Source organism: Carcharhinus amblyrhynchos, chromosome 4 (genome assembly GCF_965287045.1).
Source record: "Carcharhinus amblyrhynchos chromosome 4, sCarAmb.v2.hapA, whole genome shotgun sequence".
Lineage (NCBI taxonomy): Eukaryota > Metazoa > Chordata > Chondrichthyes > Carcharhiniformes > Carcharhinidae > Carcharhinus > Carcharhinus amblyrhynchos.
Genome location: NC_137327.1, coordinates 45,308,466 through 45,332,682, shown reverse-complemented (window position 1 = coordinate 45,332,682; position 24,217 = coordinate 45,308,466). Strand labels below are relative to the sequence as shown.

Below are 24,217 nucleotides of genomic sequence, written 5' to 3'. Positions count from 1 at the left end.
GGGGCAAAGTGAAAGGTCAATGGGGAAAGATATTTTGCATGTTAGGGGTGCATGTGAGGGGGCTAGTAAAGATTGTGTTGGGTTGGGGGCAAGAAAGTGTACACGAGCAGCGTAGGGAGAAAGTGTCAGAGACAGGTGGCCCAGGACCTTCACATATTGAGGTTGAGCAGGGGGGGACATAAAATGAAGCTGAGCACAGAACCCTACCAACTGTAAAAATGCCATTGGTGAAGTGTCTTGATAATTTTCTTGTACAGCGCATAGTCCTGTATAAATGCAAATTGTAACAGAATACTTGATTTAAGAAGCCCAAAGTCACATCAGTTCTTATTAGAAGAACTTTTATTTGAATAATCATACATCTATGTAACATTCACAATATTTTTCAGCCTGAACCATTAAGACTGCTAATCTGTTAAATATTATAAATACAAGGTTTGTACAGTTTACGGGAAATCAGGTCGAGGCCAAGGATGAGTGGGGTAAAATACAAAAAGTAAGAAAAATACTGCCCTCATTTCATAAAAAATTTATACAAAATATTCCCAGTTAGATAAAATTGTCCCCATTTCTTTACTAAAGAAATTAGATGCATAACAAATTGACAAAAATACATAGATGGGCTTAAAAAAACCTCAGGAAAGTTATACCCCACCATTGAACCCTGCTGACTCCAAACTACCAATAAAAAGGGAATCACCATTGAAATAAGTTAAAGAAATGGTTGAAATAAATTCTTCATAACATGATTAGTCATTTATATTCAAACAACAATTTAAAATGAAAATTCCTGAAAGCACTTCACTTCCATTTGTGTTTTCCCTGAATGTCTTTTCAGTATTAAGGAAATATTGTCTTTTTATAAAAGTTTTTGGCAGTCCCAGATTTGTTTTGGAAGAAAGCAGAGCCAGGAAACACTACTCATTCTACAGGAAGCTTATTAAAACTGCCCAGTCATTGTGCTTCAGACCAGTGAAAATGCTTTTGAAGTGTGCAGAGACATAAATATTTTGATTATTGCTTTTAATCTAGTGGTCAACAGTGAACGGATTCTGGATTTGAATTTTAAGCATTTTAGGTTGCAACTAACTAGCTGGGACTAAAAAAGTTCAGTTGGTATTTCTTGATCTGCTTTTCCATACAGGAAAGAAACCAACCCCATTTTTATTGGTAATGGCCCCTCAAAGGGTCTGCATGGCTTGTATGTGGAAAGCACTCTTAGCATTTCTATCATTTTTAATGAAGGAAGATTAGTCACGCTGTAAAGGTTTATATTGAAACAGACTCAAGTCTGTTCTATTACAAAAGCTTTAATAGTCAATGTTGATCTAGCAGAAAAGTTGTTCTGGGAATTTAAGCTATCCAATAGCTTCCCAACCTGGGAATGCTATTTTTAAAACCAAAATTAAAATCATATTTTCATGGCACTGAATTAGCTACTGCAAATAATTAAAAATGTAAAATGTAAAAGCCATTTACGCAGTCAATGCAGATGACAGTGCTGCTTAGGTTAAAGCCTGAATCAAGGCTTTTCAGTCATCTAGAGCTTCCATTTTACTGATCTTGTTTATTATTGAGTCAAGGTCAAAGGAACTTGAAAACTATTGAGCTATCAATTTTTGACTTAACTGTAAAATATTAACTAACGAAAAATGCGCTCATGATCTACAGTCTCACTCATTTCAATGCTGAATATTGCTTTGTAAAAAGTATAAGCTATAAATTACAACATAAAATACTACATCAAGCTCCATGATAAACAGCACTGAAGTCAGCAGGGTCTCTCAAGATACAGGTAGTGTTAAAAGCTAGACAGATTATCCTCATACCACCAAAAATGAGAAAAGTTACTTTACAGCAGCATACCTATATGTTCAAATTTTCAAAGCAGCCAAATATTCTTTTCCTCTCAGGGAACAGAACAGCAACTTAAGTGTTCCACAGAAATGTCAGTACACAGTTTCATAATTGTTTTCCATAGGAAAAAGGGGCTGTCTGCTATCAAGAAGATAATGGAAATAATTGGAAATTGCCAAGGTTTTTAAAAATCAATACTACTACTAATGAGGTCACTATAAGATGTGCAAGTTTTGTGGTATGAGGTTATTTAACTTAATTTTAAAACACTTGTTTTGCAATTTCATAAGATACATTTGTCTGTCTTCAGTCACAGGTAACATTTGTTCAGATGCAACTGTGTGAAGTCGTGCATTTTAGTTTTTAAAGAAGTGGAATCAGTTTGGGAGGTTGGCTCCTAAAGTGATGTCTTAGCTGAAAGTATTTGATAACTACCAAGATTCCAAGTTATAAAATGTTTCATTTCCAAAATAACGTGAAGCACAATTCTGAAAGATCCATAATGTAAAAAGCAATTGCAATTTTATTGTCTTGCTTTCACCAACACCTTTTTGATTTACCTCTGTCAAATATTTCAGGGCAAAAAATTGGATTCCAATCTCCTTAACAAGGTTCCTGTCAAACTCAACATGGAATTAACCGAGAAATATAAAATTTTATTCTCAATCCTTTATATATTAAAAAAGTGATAAAACAGAGAAAGTGGTCTATAGTGTTATCATTGTTCCATCTTCTCGCATATTTCCATGGCTTGAACTTATTTTGCTTGGACTGTCACTGTGTGTGTTCAAAGAGTTTAACGAGCCTTTGTATTTGCTTTCTTTGTTGTCTAGCAGTGGGCTGTTCAGAGAGATGTTATGCTGCAGCTTTTTGGTTAGATCTCCATTCACATAATTGGGGAATACTGTTTTTGGAATGTATGATGGCATGTCATTTTCAATTATTATGTCACCTTCATCTTCACTTTCTCCTTCTGCTGTACTGTAGTGGTTATAGTTTGAAGTAGCTGTCATGGTGTACTGACTTGGTGTACTGTCTGTTGACACACCAGAGCTACCAGAAGCTCTGCTGCTGCGAATAACATTATTTCGTTGATTTGCTGGCTTCACTGTGATGATCAAATTGTGACTGTTGGCCACCATCATGTCAGTCACCTGGTCCAGAGACTTGCCAGCAACGTCTATTCCATTTACCTCTAGTATTTCATCATTCACAGCCAGCAGACCTGTGCTCTCTGCTAAGCCACCTCGGACAAGCCGTGAGATGAAGATTCCTGGAACTTTCTCCACTCCTTGAGGGGTGACCCGTACACTCACCCCATCACGAATGTAGAATCCAAGTGGTTTGTCAGAGCCATGTTTGTGAAGACGAACTCTACGATGAGTTTCTGGAAGGATGTCTACATCAATAATAGATGAGATTTGTCGGAAATCCTGAGGCATTCCAATCAAAATGTGGGGCTTTGACTTGTGATGGACAGGGCGCAAGACATGAAGACCTTTCTTCTTACGCAGGAGTGAATTGGTTCCAAATGCTCCACAGTCACCTTCAGCTGCAGAAAGATGAAAATATTTGGTTACTTTTCTGCATCAGAAATAACATTTGGTCTTGCACAGAACAGAGCAATAAACAAAAATATTAATTGAGTTTAGAAAAATGAAAGGTCGTCTTATTGAAACATACAAGAGTTACAAATCAGATGTTACAAGTGGGCAGGAGATTCCAGAATGGTACCCTGGCTCAAAAGACTAACTTTTTAAAAAAGAATAAAACATTGAGAAACGGAGTCAATGGACTGCTAATTAATTTTAACAAAATACAATTATGATACAATACTCCTCCCTTAGTTTAATAACACAGATTAAGATTAGCACAAATTACAAAGTACATCTTAAGCTACAACGGTCTTGGTAACAAATGTCTCTTATAACACACGAGACAGCTATGGTTAAATACATTCTCCACTCTAAACCTCAAGGGAATGTCTGTGGATTCCACCTCGGAATCCCCTCAGATGTTTGTCATGAGTTTCCAAACTGCACTGCCAAAAAAGATGCTTTAAAATCTTTTCACAAAAATGCTTTTCATTAGCAGAATCCAATATCCAGGTCTTACCTCTTCCCATTTAGGATTTTTGTCTCGACTGTTGTACAAATTGTTCACAATTGTTTGCATTATCAATTCCCATACTCAATACATGGCATCAGCTTTTGATTTCTCTGAAGTCTGTTTTCTGACTTTAAATCTGGTTACTGCAGCTGTCTAATTCACAACACTATTTACTTTTCCCCCTTGAATTCTTCTGAACACCACCTTGGTTTTTGTTCTCTTGAAGAAACCTGAAGACTGAAGTTGCATCCCAACTCCCTGATTATCTGGGATATATCTTATTCTTTGGGAAGCCTGCCCCTTTGCAGCGTTGCCCTGCCCAGTCTCTCTTCTGACAAAGGAGAAAGATATTCATTCCCATGTCCAGCAGAAAAATATTTGCTTCCATGGCCTGTCTCCAAATGCCAACAAATTCAGCCAAACCGAAAACAAAAAACCTTTCTACCTTCAAAGGCCCTTGTTGCTAAGCAACTACTGAGTTTATTCTTCACATCATAACCCTCTCCAAGCACAATAGAAACAGTTGGAATTAAAACCAACGCCCACACAAACATCTTTGTCCAGCTTGAATCTAACTAAATGTTTACCCTTCCTTCCACAGAAACACTGAACTCAACCCACTTAAAATGATACCGTATTTCTAATGCTTACCGATACAAATATAAACCCTTTAAATCTACCTTTGTTTTCCTAACACCAAGATCATCAGGGGAGTTGGAGTGGAAACAGAGTGGAGACTAGAACTAGAGGACAGAGTTTAAGAATGAGATATCTCTTTTAGGACAAATGAGGAGAATGTTTTCTGAATGTTTGTTAGCATGTGGACTTTTCTTCCCCAGAAAGCGATGGAAATAGGATCACTGAATTTATTGTAGGCCAAATTAAATTGATTTTTGTTTGATGAGAATCAATAATTACAGGGGTTGGGTGGGGTAGTCTGACAGTAAAATAGAGACTACAAGCAAGATTTAAATTAATGGCAGAGCAGGTTTAAGGGATGAATGCCTACTCCTGCCCTACAAATCAAGGACCTCACACACCTTCCCATCTCCCCATTCCCCAGTACATATTACTTCAAACACTTTTGGAAGTGTCCAAAGTACTTTTAAAGTGACAGTTACATATCTACACTGTTACATTACGGTACATCTTAGAATAAACTGAGTTCAAGATTTTACTCTTTGAATTTGGCATTTAGCTAGGTATACTTTTCAATGACATGTAGCTGTACAGATTGTAGCAAATGTGAGCAATCATTTATCAGCTTGATAAAGAAACAAAGTAAAAACTAGAAGGGAGTGAAGGCGTAATCCACTACACAAACCTTCATACATTTCCACCAATTAGCCCTTGGGGCATTCCAAAACACCTGTTCCCATTAACATGATCATAACCATTCTGACAGTGCTAACCTTTTCCTCTAGAACAGGAGGATAACTGTGGATAGGAAACAAAGAAGAAGCTTTGTGGCTAACAATAATATACATAACGATAGCTCATTTGTATAATTCTATACACACTTCCATTTTTTGTTTTTATGCTACTCTTTATATTAACTACAATTTAGGTTGCATATTGATGGCATAACTCGAAGAACTAAAAGTTTTTTTAATAAAAGGGATGCAATTAAACAATTTTTCTACTACTGTTGTCTCTTTACACACCAACCACCACCACCCCATCCCACTAGGGATTCACAGTGGAAGTTATGAATTGTACATTGCAGCTAATCAATCCTCAGAACAGAGTGCATTGTACTACTCTTCTGGTGACCTTTTGGGTGACCTGAAAATCCATTCTAACTGGATTTAAATGATTGGCAACCCCTGAGAGTTCAACCCTTGGCTGCTCAAGCTGATAAAACATTGCTGCAACTGTTAGTCTACCAGACCACTTCAAGAGATTAACTTTTCCTTGTGACAAAAGAGACTCTTTATGGTCAGTTTATGTTAATGCAAAACCTAGAAACTTGAACTAGTACACTTTTATGCTGGGCCAATCCAATCTATGTTTGGATGGTAAATTGAAAATAAAAATAAATCAATCAATAGGGAACCATCTTGTGGGGAAGGGAAGAAAAGCAAAAGAATATCAGGTCAATTGATTTTTGTTCAATCCATTAAATTCTTAATCTACTACATAATTCAACTTTATTTATCCCTGGCATCAAGATCTAGTTTTCTCCCTCTTTTGCCCCAAAACATGCATACAAAAATGCATTTCAAATTGGATAGTAAGTTCATATTCCATCAAATGCAGTATTTTAATTGAGAGGGCACTTTCAGCCCACTGGCAGCATCACTAGACACATTACCATTACATCTGTCAATAAGCAATTATTAAAACCTCTGAATATCTTAAAAGCAACTGTAACAGCAGTTACAGTCCTTCAGATTAGATACACTACAGAACTATAAACAAAATATTCAAATATTTGAAGACAATATTTAAACTTCTATTTAAGGCAATTATTATGCAGATTATTAACAATTACTAAACAAGAAATGCATTCTTCTTTTCCTCCACATTTGGCATGGGGTGGGTGGCAGAGTCCATTTCTTAAAATTAAACATCAGTTGTTTTTGTCTGTACTACAAGATAATAATGTAACATTCCTCAAAAACTTAAGGAAAGATCTCAAAAATCATTCTATTTACTTAAATGCTTATTATTGACAGTTTTTTTCTCCACAAGATGTGGATGTCATAGGCTTGGCCAGCATTTGTTTCACCACCCTCCCATCACCCCCAGTTGCTTTTGAGAAAATCTTGAAGTCACTGCAGTGTTATGTGCTCGCCAAAAACCATGATATGAAATTCAAAACACTGCAATTAACAAGACAGATGCAAATTTCAAACATTTTACGTGGCCTTGTTGCAGAAAACCTCCCTCCAAAGACAAGAAATAAATTAAAGAGTGAGCTTGACTTCATTACCAGAACAGGTCACTTAGTTCGCAACAGTTTTAAAGTTTATTTTATTAGTGTCACAAGTAGGCTTACATTCTGTGAAAATCCCCCAGCTGCCACATTCTGGCATCAGTTCAAGACTGGGGGAAAATTTAGCATGGCCAGTGCACCTAAACAATAACTAAGGCTTTGAAAATTAAGAACTGCTAATTCCGCAAAGATTTTAAATCACATGTTTCTGTTCCAATTAACAGGTGCAACTCCTCAAAACAACTGACCAATGATCAACAAATTGATCACCATCTTACTTAGTATATGCTGATTCACTGAATAGGGGTTCATTTCCAACTTTGCTGTTTGATCAGTGACCTCAGAATATATTAAAGAATAAAATCAAAGGGGATAAAAGGCCTGAAGTCCAAGTCATTCCTCCCCAACCCCACCCTTGCTGCTCAACAACAGCTACCCAAAGCCCAGACAAACTGGCTTACTCACTACTTCCCTGGTGGCTTTTCTGCAAATTCTGCCAGCTCCAGCAGTGTTTCACACCTCACCTCAAGGACTTTACCTTGCTGCTGGCTGCTAAACTACAGCCTGCCCAGCATTCCTCAGCACTGGTAATGGGGGCAAGTCACTTCTACTCCCCTTGATGACCGCATGCTTCCAAGTCCTGATCAGCTGGGTCACACACACACACACCACACCCACCCCCCCCCCCCCCCCCCCCTGCTGACTTGTGCTTTCTCTCAACAATTCATCCAGCCCAGTGGCACTTGGACAACCTTGCCTTGCTGCTAGCTGCCAAGCGATGTCCTGCCTGGCCCTCCCCAGCTCTCCCCCGGAGGCAGGTTGTCTCAATGATGGCTTGCTTCAGAATGTCAACCAGCTGGCCAGCTCACCACTTCCCTCCCTCATGGCTTTTTCACCAATTTGCAAAAAAGTTACTTAAGTAAAGACAAGAGATCTTCACTTTGCTGCTTCTCTCCCTCGTAATCACTTCTGCATTCAATGTTTTCCTGCTCTAAGAGGACTCGACCAGAGTTTGATGTTGCTCTGTATTATGTTATTAGGCTCCAACTGGTACTCAGACACCAGCTGGCATGAGGACCCCCCCATTGGTTGGGATCCTGTGCATCTGCACTTTGTTTTATTTTAAGTCCACCTCTGATGCAATAATTTGTATGAAGTTGCTTTTAACACCTTTTAACCACAACAGAATCAAAAAGCCGACACCAAATTAAATCTGCTTTTCTGTGAAAAAAATAAGTGCAAATGAAATCTTTACTTTTGTCCTTCTGCAACAGTCCTAAAACAAAATATAACCTGACATTTCTCATTCATTTTTATTACATTTCATTACTCTGGTTACTCTGATATAGGATATTTGACCCATTGCACCTCCGTTAGCTGTTTGAGGGCCATCCAAATTAGTCCCACCATCCTTGCTTAGCTCGGAGCCTAGATCTCCAATTTAAAATGCATCTAAGCAGGCTACATAGAAGCTGAGGCTAACTTAATATTGTAAAAAAGTTACAAGGAGCACAATTGCAAGCATACACTGAAGAGAAAATCTTTAAAATTAGAATTCTTGTTAAATTAATTTGCAACTTTTACAGCGTAGGCATATAGCAAATCATGTCACAGGATAGTGCTTAACATACTTAACAGTGTCAACCACAGATGAATTTAATGTTTGCCCAGAAAAATGTCATTCAATGCTTGTAAAAAAGCATTCCGGAATGATGCTCCACTGAACCACAATAGATAGCCAATTAAGCATACAGTATGGTATTTCAATATCAAGCAGCTTTCTCTAGTATTAACTGATTTTAAAGCACAACAACAACTTACTCCTAAGTTCTACTTTATTTCAAAAACAATTTCTTATTATTTCAAAAATACACTTCATTCACAAATTTGTAAAAGTATATTACAATCGAAAGTTACAGAAAGTGCAGTAAAATTCAGCTTTTATTCATACAGGATGTTCCACTCAAAGTACCACAATACAATTGCAATATTCCTGATATGTGCAATATACATTTCACATCAGGTATTTGGTTAGCTTCCTGCCCCCTTACGTACTATGGTTAAAATGCCTTAGACAGTGACTTTTCCCTACTGTACCTCTGCAGCAGCTTCCCAAGCTTAGTGCTAAATATTCATTGACAGTGAGCTGTACATTCAGTTCCTTGAGATTATGCAGAACACGAGACCCCTGATTCAATTCATCATCTGTGTTGAGATAGCTAATTTCAGCTGTAACAGGAGAAACAAACTAGTCCCAATATTCCTGTATTGAGGGGAAAAACAAGCAGCAGCAAGACCTTTACAAAATGGTGTATGTGAGGTGGAATGGTGCAAGGTTCCAATTTAGAAATCATTAAATATACAGATCATGCATTCTTATGCCCAAACTGAATAAGAACATAAGAACATAAGAAATAGGAGCAGGAGTAGGCCATCTAGCCCTTCGAGCCTGCCCCGCCATTCAATAAGATCATGGCTGATCTGTTGTGGCTCAGTTCCACTTTCCCGCCCTCTCCCCATAACCCTTAATCCCCTCTCTTATCAAGAACCCATCAACCCGCTTCTTAAAAATATTTAGCGAGGCAGCCTCCACCACTTCAACGGGCAGAGAATTCCAGAGATTCACCACCCTTTGAGTGAAGAAGTTCCTCCTCAACTCCGTTCTAAACCGCCTCCCCTTTATCTTGAGGCTGTGCCCCCTAGTCCTACTGTCTTTTTTGAGCGGGAAGAGTCTCTCCACCTCTATCCTATCCATCCCATTCATCATCTTATACGTCTCAATGAGATCTCCCCTCATTCTTCTAAACTCTAACGAGTACAAGCCTAGTTTATTCAGCCTCTCCTCATAGCTCAATCCCCTCAACTCCGGTATCAGCCTAGTAAACCTCCTCTGCACTCCCTCCAGGGCCAAAATATCCTTGCGCAGGTGCGGCGCCCAAAACTGCACACAGTACTCCAGCTGCGGCCTCACCAATGCCCTATACAGCTGCAGCAAGACCTCCCTACTTTTATATTCAATCCCCCTCGCTATGAAGGCCAGCATCCCATTCGCCTTCCTGACCACCTGCTGCACCTGCAAGCTGGGTTTTTGCGACTCATGCACAAGGACCCCGAGGTCCCTCTGCACCGTCGCCTGCTGCAGTTTTTCGCCACGTAAGTAATAGTCCTTCCTACCATTCTTCCTACCAAAGTGGACCACCTCACACTTGCCAACATTAAATTCCATTTGCCATTTCCTGGCCCATTCGCCCAGCCTCTCTAGATCCTTCTGCAGACTCTCCACACCCTCCGCACAATTTGCCTTTCCCCCAATCTTGGTGTCATCAGCAAATTTCGACACCCTGCACTCGGTTCCCTCCTCCAGATCATCTATATAAATGGTAAATAGCTGAGGCCCCAGCACCGACCCCTGGGGCACCCCACTAGTCACCAACCGCCAATCCGAATAGCACCCATTGACCCCCCACTCTCTGCCTCCTATTTGACAACCAATCCTCTATCCACGCTAACACCCTACCCCCAACTCCATGTCCCCTGACCTTCTGCAATAACCTCTTGTGAGGTACCTTGTCAAACGCCTTCTGAAAATCCAGAAAGACCACATCCACCGGCTCTCCTCTATCCACTGCCCTAGACACATCCTCATAGAACTCCAGTAAATTTGTCAGACACGACTTCCCTTTAATGAAACCGTGTTGCGTCCGCCCTATCAAGCAATTCCCTTCAAGATGCCTCGCAATTTCCTCCTTAATGACGGATTCTAACATTTTACCTACCACAGACGTTAAACTAACCGGCCTATAATTCCCCGCCTTTTGCCTGGCACCCTTCTTAAACAACGGCGTAACATTAGCCGTTTTCCACATCAATGCCTAAAATTATATGCCATCTGCCCCCTTGTTATCCACTCACTTAACCTATTAAAAAATTGTCTTGGCTCTATCTTGGAGACCCGGAACTTAATCTTTTCAATGTCAAAGTTCAAATGCAAAGTTGCATACTAACATACAACTTGCATACAAACATTGAACATTTATAGAGGTAAAGATCCTTTTGTCCATTCTGCCTCTCCCACACAAGTGTGATATCCTGTGCATTCTTCATCCCAGCTGAAACCATGTGATCTGGGTCAGGCATGGAAAGACAAAGAAAACCCAGGTGAATTTGGGGAAAGAAATTATAGAAAATTCCTCTCCAACGCATCTTGGCAATTGATAGTCCAGGAGATAACTCTGGCCCAAGTTTCAGCATGTAACAATCATTTGTAAGACCAACTTCTCACTTGACAGAATTCAGTGAAAGCATCTAGTGCATATGATGGCAGCCTATTCTTAAGGTCCCACTATTCTCTGCAAAAAGAACCACTTCCTGACAACTAACCTGGCTTTGGACTTATAACTTAATTTTTACCCTTGGTCCCCTCTACCTATCTAACTGAAAGTTACAATCACTTGTTGAACAATGATATGCTAGTGTAACAGCAACTGATGTACAAGTTACAAATTTCACAACATTTAATCAATGTCCAGCACCCAATGTGAAACACTAGGTTTCACACATTTCTTCCAAAAGCACTATTGGAAATCAATATTGCATAACTTCTAACAGCACACAAAATAATATTTTTCCACTGGTCCAAATGAAATAAAAACTAGTAACCTTGGAGCTGCTCACAGATAATACTAACTGCCAAATTGATCCAATTTGATCATTAGGGCAAATTTACAAACATACATCAGGTAAGACAAACATATGGCATCTTGCTTTTGCACTTTTGGACCAGTTGGTGTAAATACACAAGGATCAAAAGTAATACAGCAGGAACATTAATTATTAATGACCAATGCTGTTTAAAATTCCTATTATTACAAACTCAAAGAATCCAGTTCACAAATTTCCTGAAACATGCTGCAAAATAGGACCATTTGCTCATCAATAAGCACGGAATACACAAATTGAGTGTTTCTATATCGCACTGAAAACCTAGGATTGTAGCACGGTTTCCTGAAATGTGGCTTTAGTGCAGCCAGCTTGAGTCTTTTCAGGATTCTGCATCTTCCTGGCTGCTGGGCTATGGTAGATTCTAGCCAATTTATTTTTGGTCACAGTCAACTACAACAGAGATGTGTACCGGATGCCAATAATGCTAGCATGGGATTTCGCACAATATAAAAGCAGTTAAGGGTACCAATTTTTTAAAAAATGCATTGAAGCACTAAGGTTTGTTTGGTGTCCAAGGATATTTCCTTGGAAAACAACTAGGCCTACTAGAGGGCAAAGAATTTAAATTGATGCTTTTGAATTTCATATTTTAAAACATGGAAGGGGGAACCAGTCTGCCAAGAACAGAGCAAAGTTAGCGATTTTAAGATTATTAACTTTAACTTACTAGTCAAGCATGACAAGAAAAATGTTCCCACACAGTAGGTTGTTTAGAGATTCAAGCTATACTTTCTTGGAATGCTGATTGTTGGGGACTGACCAAAGCTCCAGATTACATTAAAGAAAATGCCTACTTTTAATCAATAAAGTTCAACTGGGCAAAGAGTTATATTATTTAAAATAAATTTTGCTTTAATTCTAAAAATGAACACCTGGTCACCACAAAATTCTGCAGAAATTGATTCCCTTTGGCCTTCTGAAGTACACTAATCTCTACACAGAAAATATTGCTTTATCAGTTTTGTGCACCATTTTGTCTCTTTCTCCCTGCCCCCCAGCTCAGTTCAATTTGCAGACTATAATGTACATAAACCAGTCTTGCCTCTTGCCCCTTTTATTCTGTCCCCATACAATGACCTGCTAGGTTCTAGCAAATTAAAGCATGTTATTTTCCATCCTCAAATGTGGCAGCTTTCTTTAACGCCATCTATAATTAACATCTTGTGGCTGTGGCCAGCCATCCTTTAGGATACTGCCACTTTTGAAGTACAAAAATAATAGCTCTAGGGATCCTGTTCTTTTTCAGAGATCTTTTAACAACGTATGTCAAGACAATCCTTTATAAACTCTGATCTATGAATTTAGTGAAGGTGATTTTTGTTTCTTGCAAAATAAATATTCTCATCTAGTTTTGAAAGATGCACTGAAGCAGGAAACATCCTATTACTCAATGTCTTAAATATGCCAATTACAATGAACAATTTTTTAAAAAAGCATTTAAGGAACATTCTTGAATTGTAATTATACCAGTAAGCACAGCTAGGGAGGAAGTAAACCATTCTGTGGTAGTTTTGTTTTTAAACACCTGACCTCATAACTGAAAGCAGGACGCAAGACCTGGGTGAAAACTGTCTCAATTTGCTCGCTGTGCATTGGGGAGCCTTTAAAAAAAAATGGAGCCCAGATCATTGATTCATTGAGTTGCTGCTGGAACTGATATGACATGGAAGCCCTGCCCACCATCTTCTTCAAATTGCGGGCACTGAGGTGGAAAAATCCACTATTGCTGTCAGAGAGCTCAAAGCTACTTACCCTACCCAACAGTGGGTGAAAATCTTGCCCAAAGTTATCTGGCATCACAAAATATATCTTTGCAGAATCAAAGTATGCGCCTATCCATGGACTCCTGAAGAATTTTGATTTAGCAGTTTTCAATCCAAGTACCTTCTATTCACACTGCGTATGTGATCTTCAGCTACATTAGAAAAGATTTTTGTTCTGTGGCTAATAGATTAGCAGAACAGGAATCTAGTTGGTTAGTTCTGATGATCACAACACAATTGTAGGAAAAGTATATTCCACATCACCTGTAGTTAAAGTATTATTCACAGAAAATAATTGTCCACCTGTGATATACAGAGAAGTTCTGAGCTTCGCATTAAAGTAGGCTCATATATATAGCATTTATGAATCATTGCTTAAGAATGGAAGATACCAAGGAGACAATTTTAATAAATCAGTTGGCCAGTTAACATATGGGTAGATTCTAGTACCCACTCTTGTAAAGGTTCCCCACCCACCCCCAGGAATTGAAATGGAACCAACTACAGAATTATAATGCAGGGATGACATGGGGACAGAGAATGATAAATCTTCAGCACCAATTAACAGCAACAGTTCATAACAGCAGAACAAATTCAGAGTGGGAAACTTGAATCATGACTCCCTTTCCCCACATCAGGAGCTATCATTCATAAAATTAGAATGGAGATGCAGCAATTGCTGCAACTATTTTGCTGTATGGGACTAAAAACATCAAGATCAAATGTATTTTTAACCTTCGTAACTGGCAATTTTTAAGGATATAAGACTGGAATTTCAGAGGCTGATAATTACTTAAAATACTATTTTAAAATACAAAATGATAAATTGTTAAGGATTTACCATGTTTAGTCATTTATCCCTGAATCGTCAGAAGCCAAGAAATGTAGACCAAGTTTAAGCCACAACTGGAAAGGTCTGTGTAGACATGATTCAGTAATGTTGGACAGACCTAAATTCTTAAGGTTGGGAATTAACTTCATTGCTTCCCATTCAACATGACCAAGCCAGTCTTTGCACAAGTGCCTGTAGACAATATTTTGCCAGCATTTTCTGCTTTTAGTTCAGATTAAATGATAATTTCAACCATTGGAGAGAAGACAAAAGACAAGCATTCATAACGTGCCTCTGATCCCTAAACCATTCCAGAGCACTTGAGACAAACAAGATACCTTTTTTGATGTGAAGTTTGCAAAATGGCCACCAACAGCAAGGTCCTACAGATAATGATCATGAACAGATAACCTGTTTTAGTGATAATAATTGAGGGTTAAACATTGGCAACTACAAAGTTCTTTGAATCTGATCATTGGATCCTTCAAGGGGTAGATAGGGCCTCTGTTTGATGGCTCATCCAAAAGATGCCACCTAAATAGGGGCAGGATTGGAATGCTGGTCTGGATGAAAAGAGATGATCTCCAATCCTCTGACTCAGGTGAGGTAAGCCACAATGAAGCATGCTCTTCTGAACATGTGATGGAACGTTTGTACTTTACATACAGAATTGATTGCTGTATAAAGGATACTTTTTAACAATGATCATATCTACAGTCTTCAAATCAACTGTATTGCTGATCATGTTCTCACATTTAACCCAACAAGGTGGTGGTATATTCTTTCCAGCACCTCTAGTGTCATCATTAGCAACAAGTATTAAACTTGTAATAACTGCTATCTGAATTGTTCAGAAATGTGAATTGCAGCAAATTGCCCAAACATTCAAACAGAAGTCAACATGTCCTCTCCACAGTTGCTGCCAGACCTGCTCAATATTTCCGTCACTTGTTTCTGGAAAAAGTTCACTATTTACAGTGTTTTGAACTGTCATTAAATGTTGCAACTCTTAACTGACTTGTCATGTGCACACTGTTATATATCCGGTATTTAAATTAAACAGTTTTTATAGGGTAGCAATTGCAATTTTACAATGTGTGAAAAAACAAACGTGGATAACAGTGAATTTGTAGAGATATGTTCAAACATGTTTCAAACAGAATCCTTCAGAGTGTTGGTGCCACTTGGATTCCAAAAGACTGATGCCTGTGTTGTGTTTTGTGGTGATGTTAAATCCAGCTCTTAGAGTACAATCAGTAAACCAATTGGAGGGGTTGGTCTGCCGAAATCTAAAGTAATTCCTGTGCCAGAGGACTGGAGAATTGCAAATGTTACACCCTTGTTCAATAAAAGGGTGTAAAGATAAGCCCAGTAGCTACAGCTCAGTCAAGTTAACTTCGGTGGTGGGGAAGTTTCTAGGAACAATTTGGGATAAAATAGAAACCTGGGTAAATGTAGGTTAATTAAGGAAAGCCAGCACAGATTTGTAAATGGTGTTTAACCAATTTGCCAAACCTTTAAAGAGGTAACAGTGAGGGTTGATGAGGGTAATGCTGTTGTGGTGTACATTGGCTTTCAAATAGCATTTGATAAAAGTGCTGCTCAGAATTTTCTGAACAAAGTTGAGCTTGTGAAAAAGCAACATGGATATGAAATTGGCTGAGTGACAGGAAAGATCAGTGCTTAATGGATATTTTCAGACTGGAGTGGAGTGAAATTCCCCAGTGTTAGATACCCTATTCTTCCCAATATATGTTAATGATTTAACATGCGGTGAAACTGCAAATGAGTCAAACTCAGATGACAAAATGCTAGTTACATTGAACATAAGAACATGAGAAATAGGAGCAGGAGTAGGCCATCTAGCCCTTCGAGCCTGCCCCACCATTCAATAAGATCATGGCTGATCTGTCGTGGCTCAGTTCCACTTTCCCGCCCTCTCCCCAAAACCCTTAATCCCCTCGCTTATCAATAACCCATCAACCCGCTTCTTAAAAATATTGAAGTGGTCAACCATTCCCACTGGCAGAAAAGCAATTTCCCTGTAATGATAACTGTGATGAGCCAAAATTCCACACTGGTTACTCAGCTGAAATAGTCTAATCTTGTCATATGACCTTGCCAACCAGACCAGAGATAGACCACACAAGAGGGCAAAATCATGGAGTGCTGGACAGGCTGTCATGTGTCATTACAATCTTCCCACAAAGATACGCAAAACCTTAGCATGGCTAAGCCTGAGAGACGGTTAAATGTGTTAACTTGAGAGAAGGGGGAGTTGATATACATGTGGAAAACCATGGCACAAAGCAAAAAGCAGACTGTAAAAGGAGATTTCACCATTAAGTTTGTCCATTATATAACAAGGCGAGCAAACATCTGTGAGCAGTTCTACAAGCAGGCATTCTCTCCACCAAGGAAGGTGCCATCATACTTGCTCAGATTTTCCAACATTTTGTGTTTTTGTTTCAGATTCTAGCATCTGCACTATTTTGCCTTTAACTAAAAGTAACTAACTTGCAGAGAAACCACAAGGTACTTTTCCAGCTGCATATTTAAAAAAGCACTCACTCTAACAGTTAGAATATCTGCATGCATGTTAGTTCAACATGGTACATGTGAAAATAAATGTGAAAGCAAAAGGGGTGCTTTGAAACATGTCCAGAAAGAGACAGAATTAGCAACAGCAGGCTTAAATAAAGTAATTCAGTTATGGTTACATTTTTTCTGTGATAAATATGTTTAAAGGAACGTGGTTCACCTGGACAACATTTTAAATTGAAACTATTTTGCTGCCCATTTCTGCCATTGTTTGTTTGTTTTATTCAACTTACACCCTTTTTTTTAGCCTTGGTGTGTGCTTGGGGTGGGGGGGGCTAACTTCTGGTAGCAGTTGGATAAAATAGCTGTGATAAGGGTTTTTAACCACTTTGCCCTTGATTTTGCAAGTAGCATTAATAAAGCTCTAAAACAGGCAGAAACATCCCAAGGCAAATTACAGTTCAACATTGATGCCATTAAGAGATCAGTTTGTGAGAACATGTAGTCATGTAGACAAGTTGTAGAATCTTACATCATTAGGCTGCACTGACCCTTTGAAAAGGTTATTAGGCCATAAGACCATTAGACATAGGAGCAGAATTAGGCCACTTGGCCCTTCAGGTCTGCTCCATCATTCAATAATGGCTGATATTTTTCTCGTCCCCATTCTCCTGCCTTTTCCCCATAACTCCTGATCCCCTTAATCAAGAATTTATCATCTGTCTTAAAGACATTCTGGCCTCCACAGCCTGCTGCGGCAAGAGTTCCACAGATTCACCACTTCCTGGCTGAAGAAATTCCTCCTCATCTGTTTTAAAGGATCGTCCCTTTAGCCTAAGGTTGTGCCTTCTGGTTCTAGTTTTTCCTACTAGTGGAAACATCCTTTCCACATCCACTATCCAGACCTCGCAGTATCCTGTAAGTTTCAATAAGATCCTCCCTCATCCTTTTAAACTCCAAATATTACAGAGCCAGAGTCCTCAACCGTTCCTCATACGACAAGCCCTTCATTCTATGGATTTTTTTGGTCGCCGTACTTACGCAAGGATATTTTGGCCTTGGAGGGAGTGCAGAGGAGGTTTACTAGGCTGATACCGGAGTTGAGGGGGTTGAGCTATGAGGAGAGGCTGAATAAACTAGGCTTGTACTCGTTAGAGTTTAGAAGAATGAGGGGAGATCTCATTGAGACGTATAAGATGATGAATGGGATGGATAGGATAGAGGTGGAGAGGCTCTTCCCGCTCAGAAAGGACAGTAGGACTAGGGGGCACAGCCTCAAGATAAAGGGGGGGCGGTTTAGAACGGAGTTGAGGAGGAACTTCTTCACTCAAAGGGTGGTGAATCTCTGGAATTCTCTGCCCGTTGAGGTGGTGGAGGCTACCTCGCTAAATATTTTTAAGACGCGGGTTGATGGGTTTTTGATAAGCGAGGGGATTAAGGGTTATTGGGAGAGGGCGGGAATGTGGAACTGAGACACGACAGATCAGCCATGATCTTATTGAATGGCAGGGCAGGCTCGAAGGGCTGGATGGCCTACTCCTGCTCCTATTTCTTATGTTCTTATGAATCCTTCCAAGGCCAGCACGTCCTTCCTTAGATATGGGACCCAAAACTGCTCACAATACTCCAAATGAGGTCTGACCAGAGTTTTATACAGCCTCAAAAGTACATCCCTGCTTTTGTACTCTAGCCCTCTCGACATGAATGCTAACATTGCATTTGCCTTCCTAACTGCTGACTGAACCTGCATGTTAACCTTGAGGATCTTGAACAAGGTCTCCCAAGTCCCTTTGTGCTTCTGATTTCCTGAGCATTTCCCTATGCCTCCAGCATAACCTCACTTTTCCCCATTCTATTCCATCTGTCACTTCTTTGCCCACTCTCTTATCCTGTCCAAGTCCTTCTGCAGCCCCCCTGCTTCCTCAATAGTACTTGTCTCTCTACAATGTATCATCTGCAAACTTAGCAACAGTGCCTTCAGTTCCTTCTTCCAAATCGTTAACATTTATTGTGAAAAATTGTGGTCCCAGCACCAACCCAAGGCACATTACTAGTCACAGGTGCCATCCTGAAAAAAAGACCCCTTAACCCCATTCTCTGCCTTTTGCCAGTCAGCCAATCCTCTATCCATGCCAGGATCTTACCCTCAACAGCATGGGCTCTTAACTTATTTAACAGCCTCCTATGCAGTACCTTGTCAAAGGCATGCTGGAAATTTAAATAAATCATATCCACTGGTTCTCCTTATCTAACTTCTGTGTTACTGCCTCAAAAGGACTCTAAGGTTGATCTTCCCTTGACAAAGCCAGATATTCAATTAGTCCCACTCCCATACTTTATCCCCATTGCCTGATAAACTTTGGCCAATTGAAAGTTATAATCTATCTTTCTAGAAAGATCATAACTCAGACTAAAATAGCTTGATGTCACATCTGGTACTTGCAATAACCTTAAATCTTTGTCCTCTAGTTGTAGATCCTTCTGCCATTTGAAACAGGTTTTACTCATTTATCATATATAAAGATTTCATGGTTTTAACATCTTTATTCTATTCCTCCTTAACCATTTCTGCTCCAAGAGTAATGGGATAAAGTAGGGGAGTGGGACTAATTTCAAAGGGTCAACACAGAGTGGGCTGAATGGTAGTCACCTCTTATGCTGTAAGCTAAGAAATCACAACTGAAGTTTCTCATCCCTAGTACCATTCCTGTAAATCTCACATGCACCCTCACCAAGGTGCCAACATTCTTGTTAATACTTGATACCCAGGGTTTGGCACAATGCTTTACTTGAGACAGTGACTGAGCAAAATTAGCAAACGTTGCTTAAGTCTCTGTAAAGCCAAAGATTTCACATGCTACAATGGGCATAACAAATCCTACCAAACATTTCTATACATAACCTTGTGCCATAGAATCCTGCCATGTAGGAGGCCATTTAGCTCATTAAGTCTACACCAATTCTGAAAAGGCCTACCATGCCACCCAATCCCTGTAATCTTGCATATTTATCATTGCCAATCCATCTAATCTACACATCTTTGGACTGTGTGGAAATCAGAGCACCCAGAGGAAACCCAAAGTCCTGCATACCAAATCAGAGGACCACGTATTATTTTATTCTCCTGTCTGAACAACCATTCACTACTATTTTGCCCTCTGAATCTCAGCCAATTCCATATCCATGCTTTTCACTGCTCCATCAAACTTTATTAAGTGGCACTTTGATGAGGTCTTCTGGTGCAGTGGTAACATCCCTACTTTTAGGCTAGGCACTCCAGCCTCAAGTTCCACTTCAGGTCCCGGATCACCACAGAAGGTGCATTTATAACTTGGCCAAACAGATTGATCATCAGCCTGTGACTTCCTTCACTACACCTAATAGCAGACAATGGGCAATACGTTTCCTGGTCTGCCATACTGCAGAAGGCAATGGAAACCACTGCAGTACTTTGCCAATCATGGACCAGCCATGGTCCCCCAAGTCCTTTAGGGCATGGTATCTAAAGAGTGGAGGAAATTTAAAAATTCATATACACAGCAAACACAGAATCCCTAAAATGCAGAAGGAGGCCATTCTAGCCAGAGTCTGCACCAACTCCAAAAAAAGCATCCCACCCAGGCTCTCCCCTTCCCCTGCAGTCCCATGCATTTTTCCACTGCTAATCCACCTAACCTTCACATCTTTGGACTGTGGAAGGAAACTAGAGCACCCAGAGAAAACCCACATCATCCCCAGCCATCATTTCTGTTCCTTCAAAGAGCTGCAACTGGTTAAGCAATTTGTTGCGTAATCAGGCGGAATCGCCCAAAAAAATTACTTGGACTGGCTTGTGATTCTACCTTCCACCTTGATATTTGTAGTACAATTATTTTCATGGCAACAACTTCCACCTAATTACAAGCACTACGTAGGGTTCACTCTATCCATGTGCTACATTACTATCTAGCAGTGTGAAAGGTTGAAGGGTTCAATTTTTGTAGCAACATCTGATTACTACATTTCAGCAAGTTAGTGAACCGATATGGCAACTTAGGCCAACCTCAGAATCCTGGTGCTAAGTTGTGGCTAAAGTCACATTTTTAATGACTTTGCACACCAAAGTTTCAAATTTTAGTTTCTGAATTAGCTAATTTTTTTCCCACAAGAGTGGGAAAACAGTACAGATGTTTCCCCCTACCATTCCCTTTGCTGTCCATTGATTCAGGCTACATAATACTTGCACAACGACAGGATCAGGGATCAGTTAGCTGTCAGTCAAGATTCAGCCCCGAAGAATGACCATTTGCACATGGTAACAGTGGGCTGTTTATTTTGTGAAATTGCAACAGTAGCATTGGAAGCTTTCGTACAGAAAGAAACAAGTGAACCTTAGAAATTCTTTCTACAAACAACTATTACAAATCACCTTTCCCAACAGATGTACAATTGTGACTAGAATTATTCAATGTACTGCAGAAAGATAACCGAACATGGGATATGTGGATCTTATTACATGGCAGTGATCTCATCTGTGCTAAAAGATGAAATTGTACTTATCTAAATCCAAAAGGAAATTATAGCATATTTGCTTTCAGTGTTTCATTAGGGACTCGCATCAGTGTCACTGCATGGTGCTGACCAGGACATTGCACACCGAAGCATTAACTGTCATCAGTGCAAGCTTATCAAATGATAACAGCTGAATAACTCAATTAGTATATATTAGTTTATATTAAGATTAGTGAGTTACACAAATCCATTACTCTCTTTAGGAGCAATCTATAGTGCAACAAATAACTAATCTGTATTACTAGAATTTTGTACAATTATTTCTAGTACTATTCCTACAGACCTTCACTTAGCAACAAACACCACCAGCATCAATGTGCCAAAATGTAATCAAACCCAGCTGGTGGATGTAATATTTTTTAAATAATGGATCACAAATGTGATCCATAAATACCTTTACAACATCAAAGGTAGACAGCATTCTCAAACAGGAATGTTCTTGCACGTGCCTTAACAACTGGGGGAAGGAATTTTCCATTTCTCAAAACATTTTTCTTCAACAAAGTGTTCTGTATATTTGGTGTTCCTAACTTTGGATCCACTTAATATTTTATTTTCTCACATGGATTAAAGTTGACTGAACATATTAAGGACAGCCACTGGCCACACAGCCATCATTGTTCTCTCTTGCTCCTACCCTTCCCAGAACATGGTTCTCAGACTGGTAACTTTGTAGGGAGATCTATTGTTCCACAGTTCTGTACTTGGCCAACCCACTGCCCTTTCTCTTTATGTCTCCTGTTTTACTGTTTAAGTTTCCCAGGCTGTAAACATGTGTGTGTGTGTTTTCAGCCTCATTTGCAATTAAGTTGCTAGAATACTTACTGTTCATGCCTACATTTTCCTCAGTAAACATGGATTCTGTTCAAATTTGCCTTTGGGATATCTGGACTTCTTTGGAAATCATGACTATACTTTGACTGGACGCTGCATTAAGACCCAGCTGCTGTGTCTCTGATCCACAATTCAGATTAAAATTTGAAGTCACTTTGTTTAGTTTTCAAATCATCACTCATCTCTGCTTTACCTGATGAATTTACAAGTGCTCATTAACTACAATCTGGTTCCTAACCAGAAATTATCTCAAGTGGTCTCCACTGGCTCTAGACCAATAGATTAATAGCTTGATCTTGGGATTGGACATAGCTTGGCACAACATTGAGGGCCAAAGAGCCTGTACTGTGCTGTAATGTTCTACCATGGAGTGAACACCGCAGTTAATCTACCCCATGAACTATTCTGCACAACTTAGGTGTTCACATCCACAGATATTTCCAGCAGTATGTCCTCAGAGGCTGTAATATTCAGATCACTCACCACACAACCTTCTAAAAACAAACTAGATGAGCATTTGAAAAGACTATGGGCCAAGATCTTGGAAGTGGGATTAGTCTAGATTTTATGTAGTTTTGTCAGTGCAGTCTCGATGGCCTCTTCTGTACTGTATGACTATGACATCAGTCTCAGGATCTGGATGTCAAACCTTGAATGCTCTACCTATGCTAACCTTTGACCAACTCTGCACTTCATTTCTACCCATCTTATTGATCAACAGGACATATCTACCCTGATCTTCATGCAACCACACCTTTGTAGCTTGAACTTCTGTGCCTATTTGCATGCACAATTTGGCTGCTGATTGCCCAATTCCTTTTTATCCCTTAGTCCTTTTAAGGACCCTCCTATTGATGTGCCTCCTTTCATATATCCCAACTCAAATTCTTACTCCAACTCTTCAGAATTTCTCAAATCTTCTGCTCCATCCATCATTCCAGATTTCATTCGTGCAGACAAGCCTTTAGCTCCATCTGCATCTCCCTTGGCATCCACTAAAGGACGTATTGTCCTTAGTTGGTTGAGAAAGTTGAAAACTACCATGTGCTCCTTTCCCTCCTATCCTCCATATAAGCTTGCTTACCTGTATTCATGACCACTCAACCTTGCCATTTCATGTGACCATGCTACACCCATATCAAACCTATCTGATTTCTTCGTATTGCTCTTCACAAAACAAACATTCTAATCCCATTCCCTTGTGCCATCCTGGAACAACAAGATAATTTCTGGCTTCAGTTCTCCGCAGGAAACCCTCTCCCCACCTTTTGCAAGTGTGACAAACCCACAGATTTCTTGGTCATTAAGGCCGAGACCTATTTGCTGCCTGTTACTTCCCCTGGTTCTCTTGGCCAAGCTTTGATGATTTTTCCTAGCCCTGAACTTTCATCTCCATTTTCTCTCCCATCTTCTTTCATACTAACTCCCACCTATTATTTTTGAACTTGCCTCCCACTTTCCTGGAGCTCATTTCCAAACTGTTGTCCACCAAATCTATTTCACTGGTCTCCATATTACTTGACATTTCTTAACAGTTCTCTTTTCTCCCCTTACATATTGTCCCCTCCCCTCTTTAAATCTGCCATCACTCAAGAAAACTATCCTCGCTTCCTACTCCAGGGCTTGAGCACAAAAATCAAGACAGTGACAGCAGAATCCATGACTGGGCTCAGTAAGAAGCCCAGGTATCCTGGCTGAAATTTGGTAGTCCTCCTATGCTTAAAACATTTCTGTACTTTTTTTTGTGTAAATCCAGCCAAAATCAATTTTAAAATGGTACTATCCAAATAAGTTGTTAAGGCTTCAATTTTGTATTCTTGGCTGATTAAGCCCATTATGCTATTATTTTTCATTATAAGAAAATTCTGATTGTTCAAATTAATTGAGGCATTATTGCCTGGATACCAGATCACAAATTGCTGGACCAGCAGAACACCATTTTAAAATTTATACTTCCATGCCATGATTTTGGCTCAGTATGGCCACCTTTAAATTTGTTTCACAATTTTAAGTTCTTTTGTAAAGGGGAGGTTGAGAGGAGGACTCCCCAAGCAATAACTTTACCAGATA

General features: G+C 39.5%; 1 protein-coding gene across 1 annotated transcript in view; it reads right to left on the bottom strand.

The window, feature by feature from the left end:
• Window positions 1–324: 324 nt before the first annotated feature.
• Window positions 325–24,217, bottom strand: part of pard6a (par-6 family cell polarity regulator alpha) — a 96,415-nt gene continuing 72,522 nt past the window's right edge. The window contains exon 3 of the mRNA XM_080187064.1: window positions 325–3,409. Within this exon, the coding sequence (XP_080043190.1) occupies window positions 2,565–3,409 (845 nt within the window). The 3' untranslated portion in view covers window positions 325–2,564. The remainder of the gene's footprint in view (window positions 3,410–24,217) is intronic.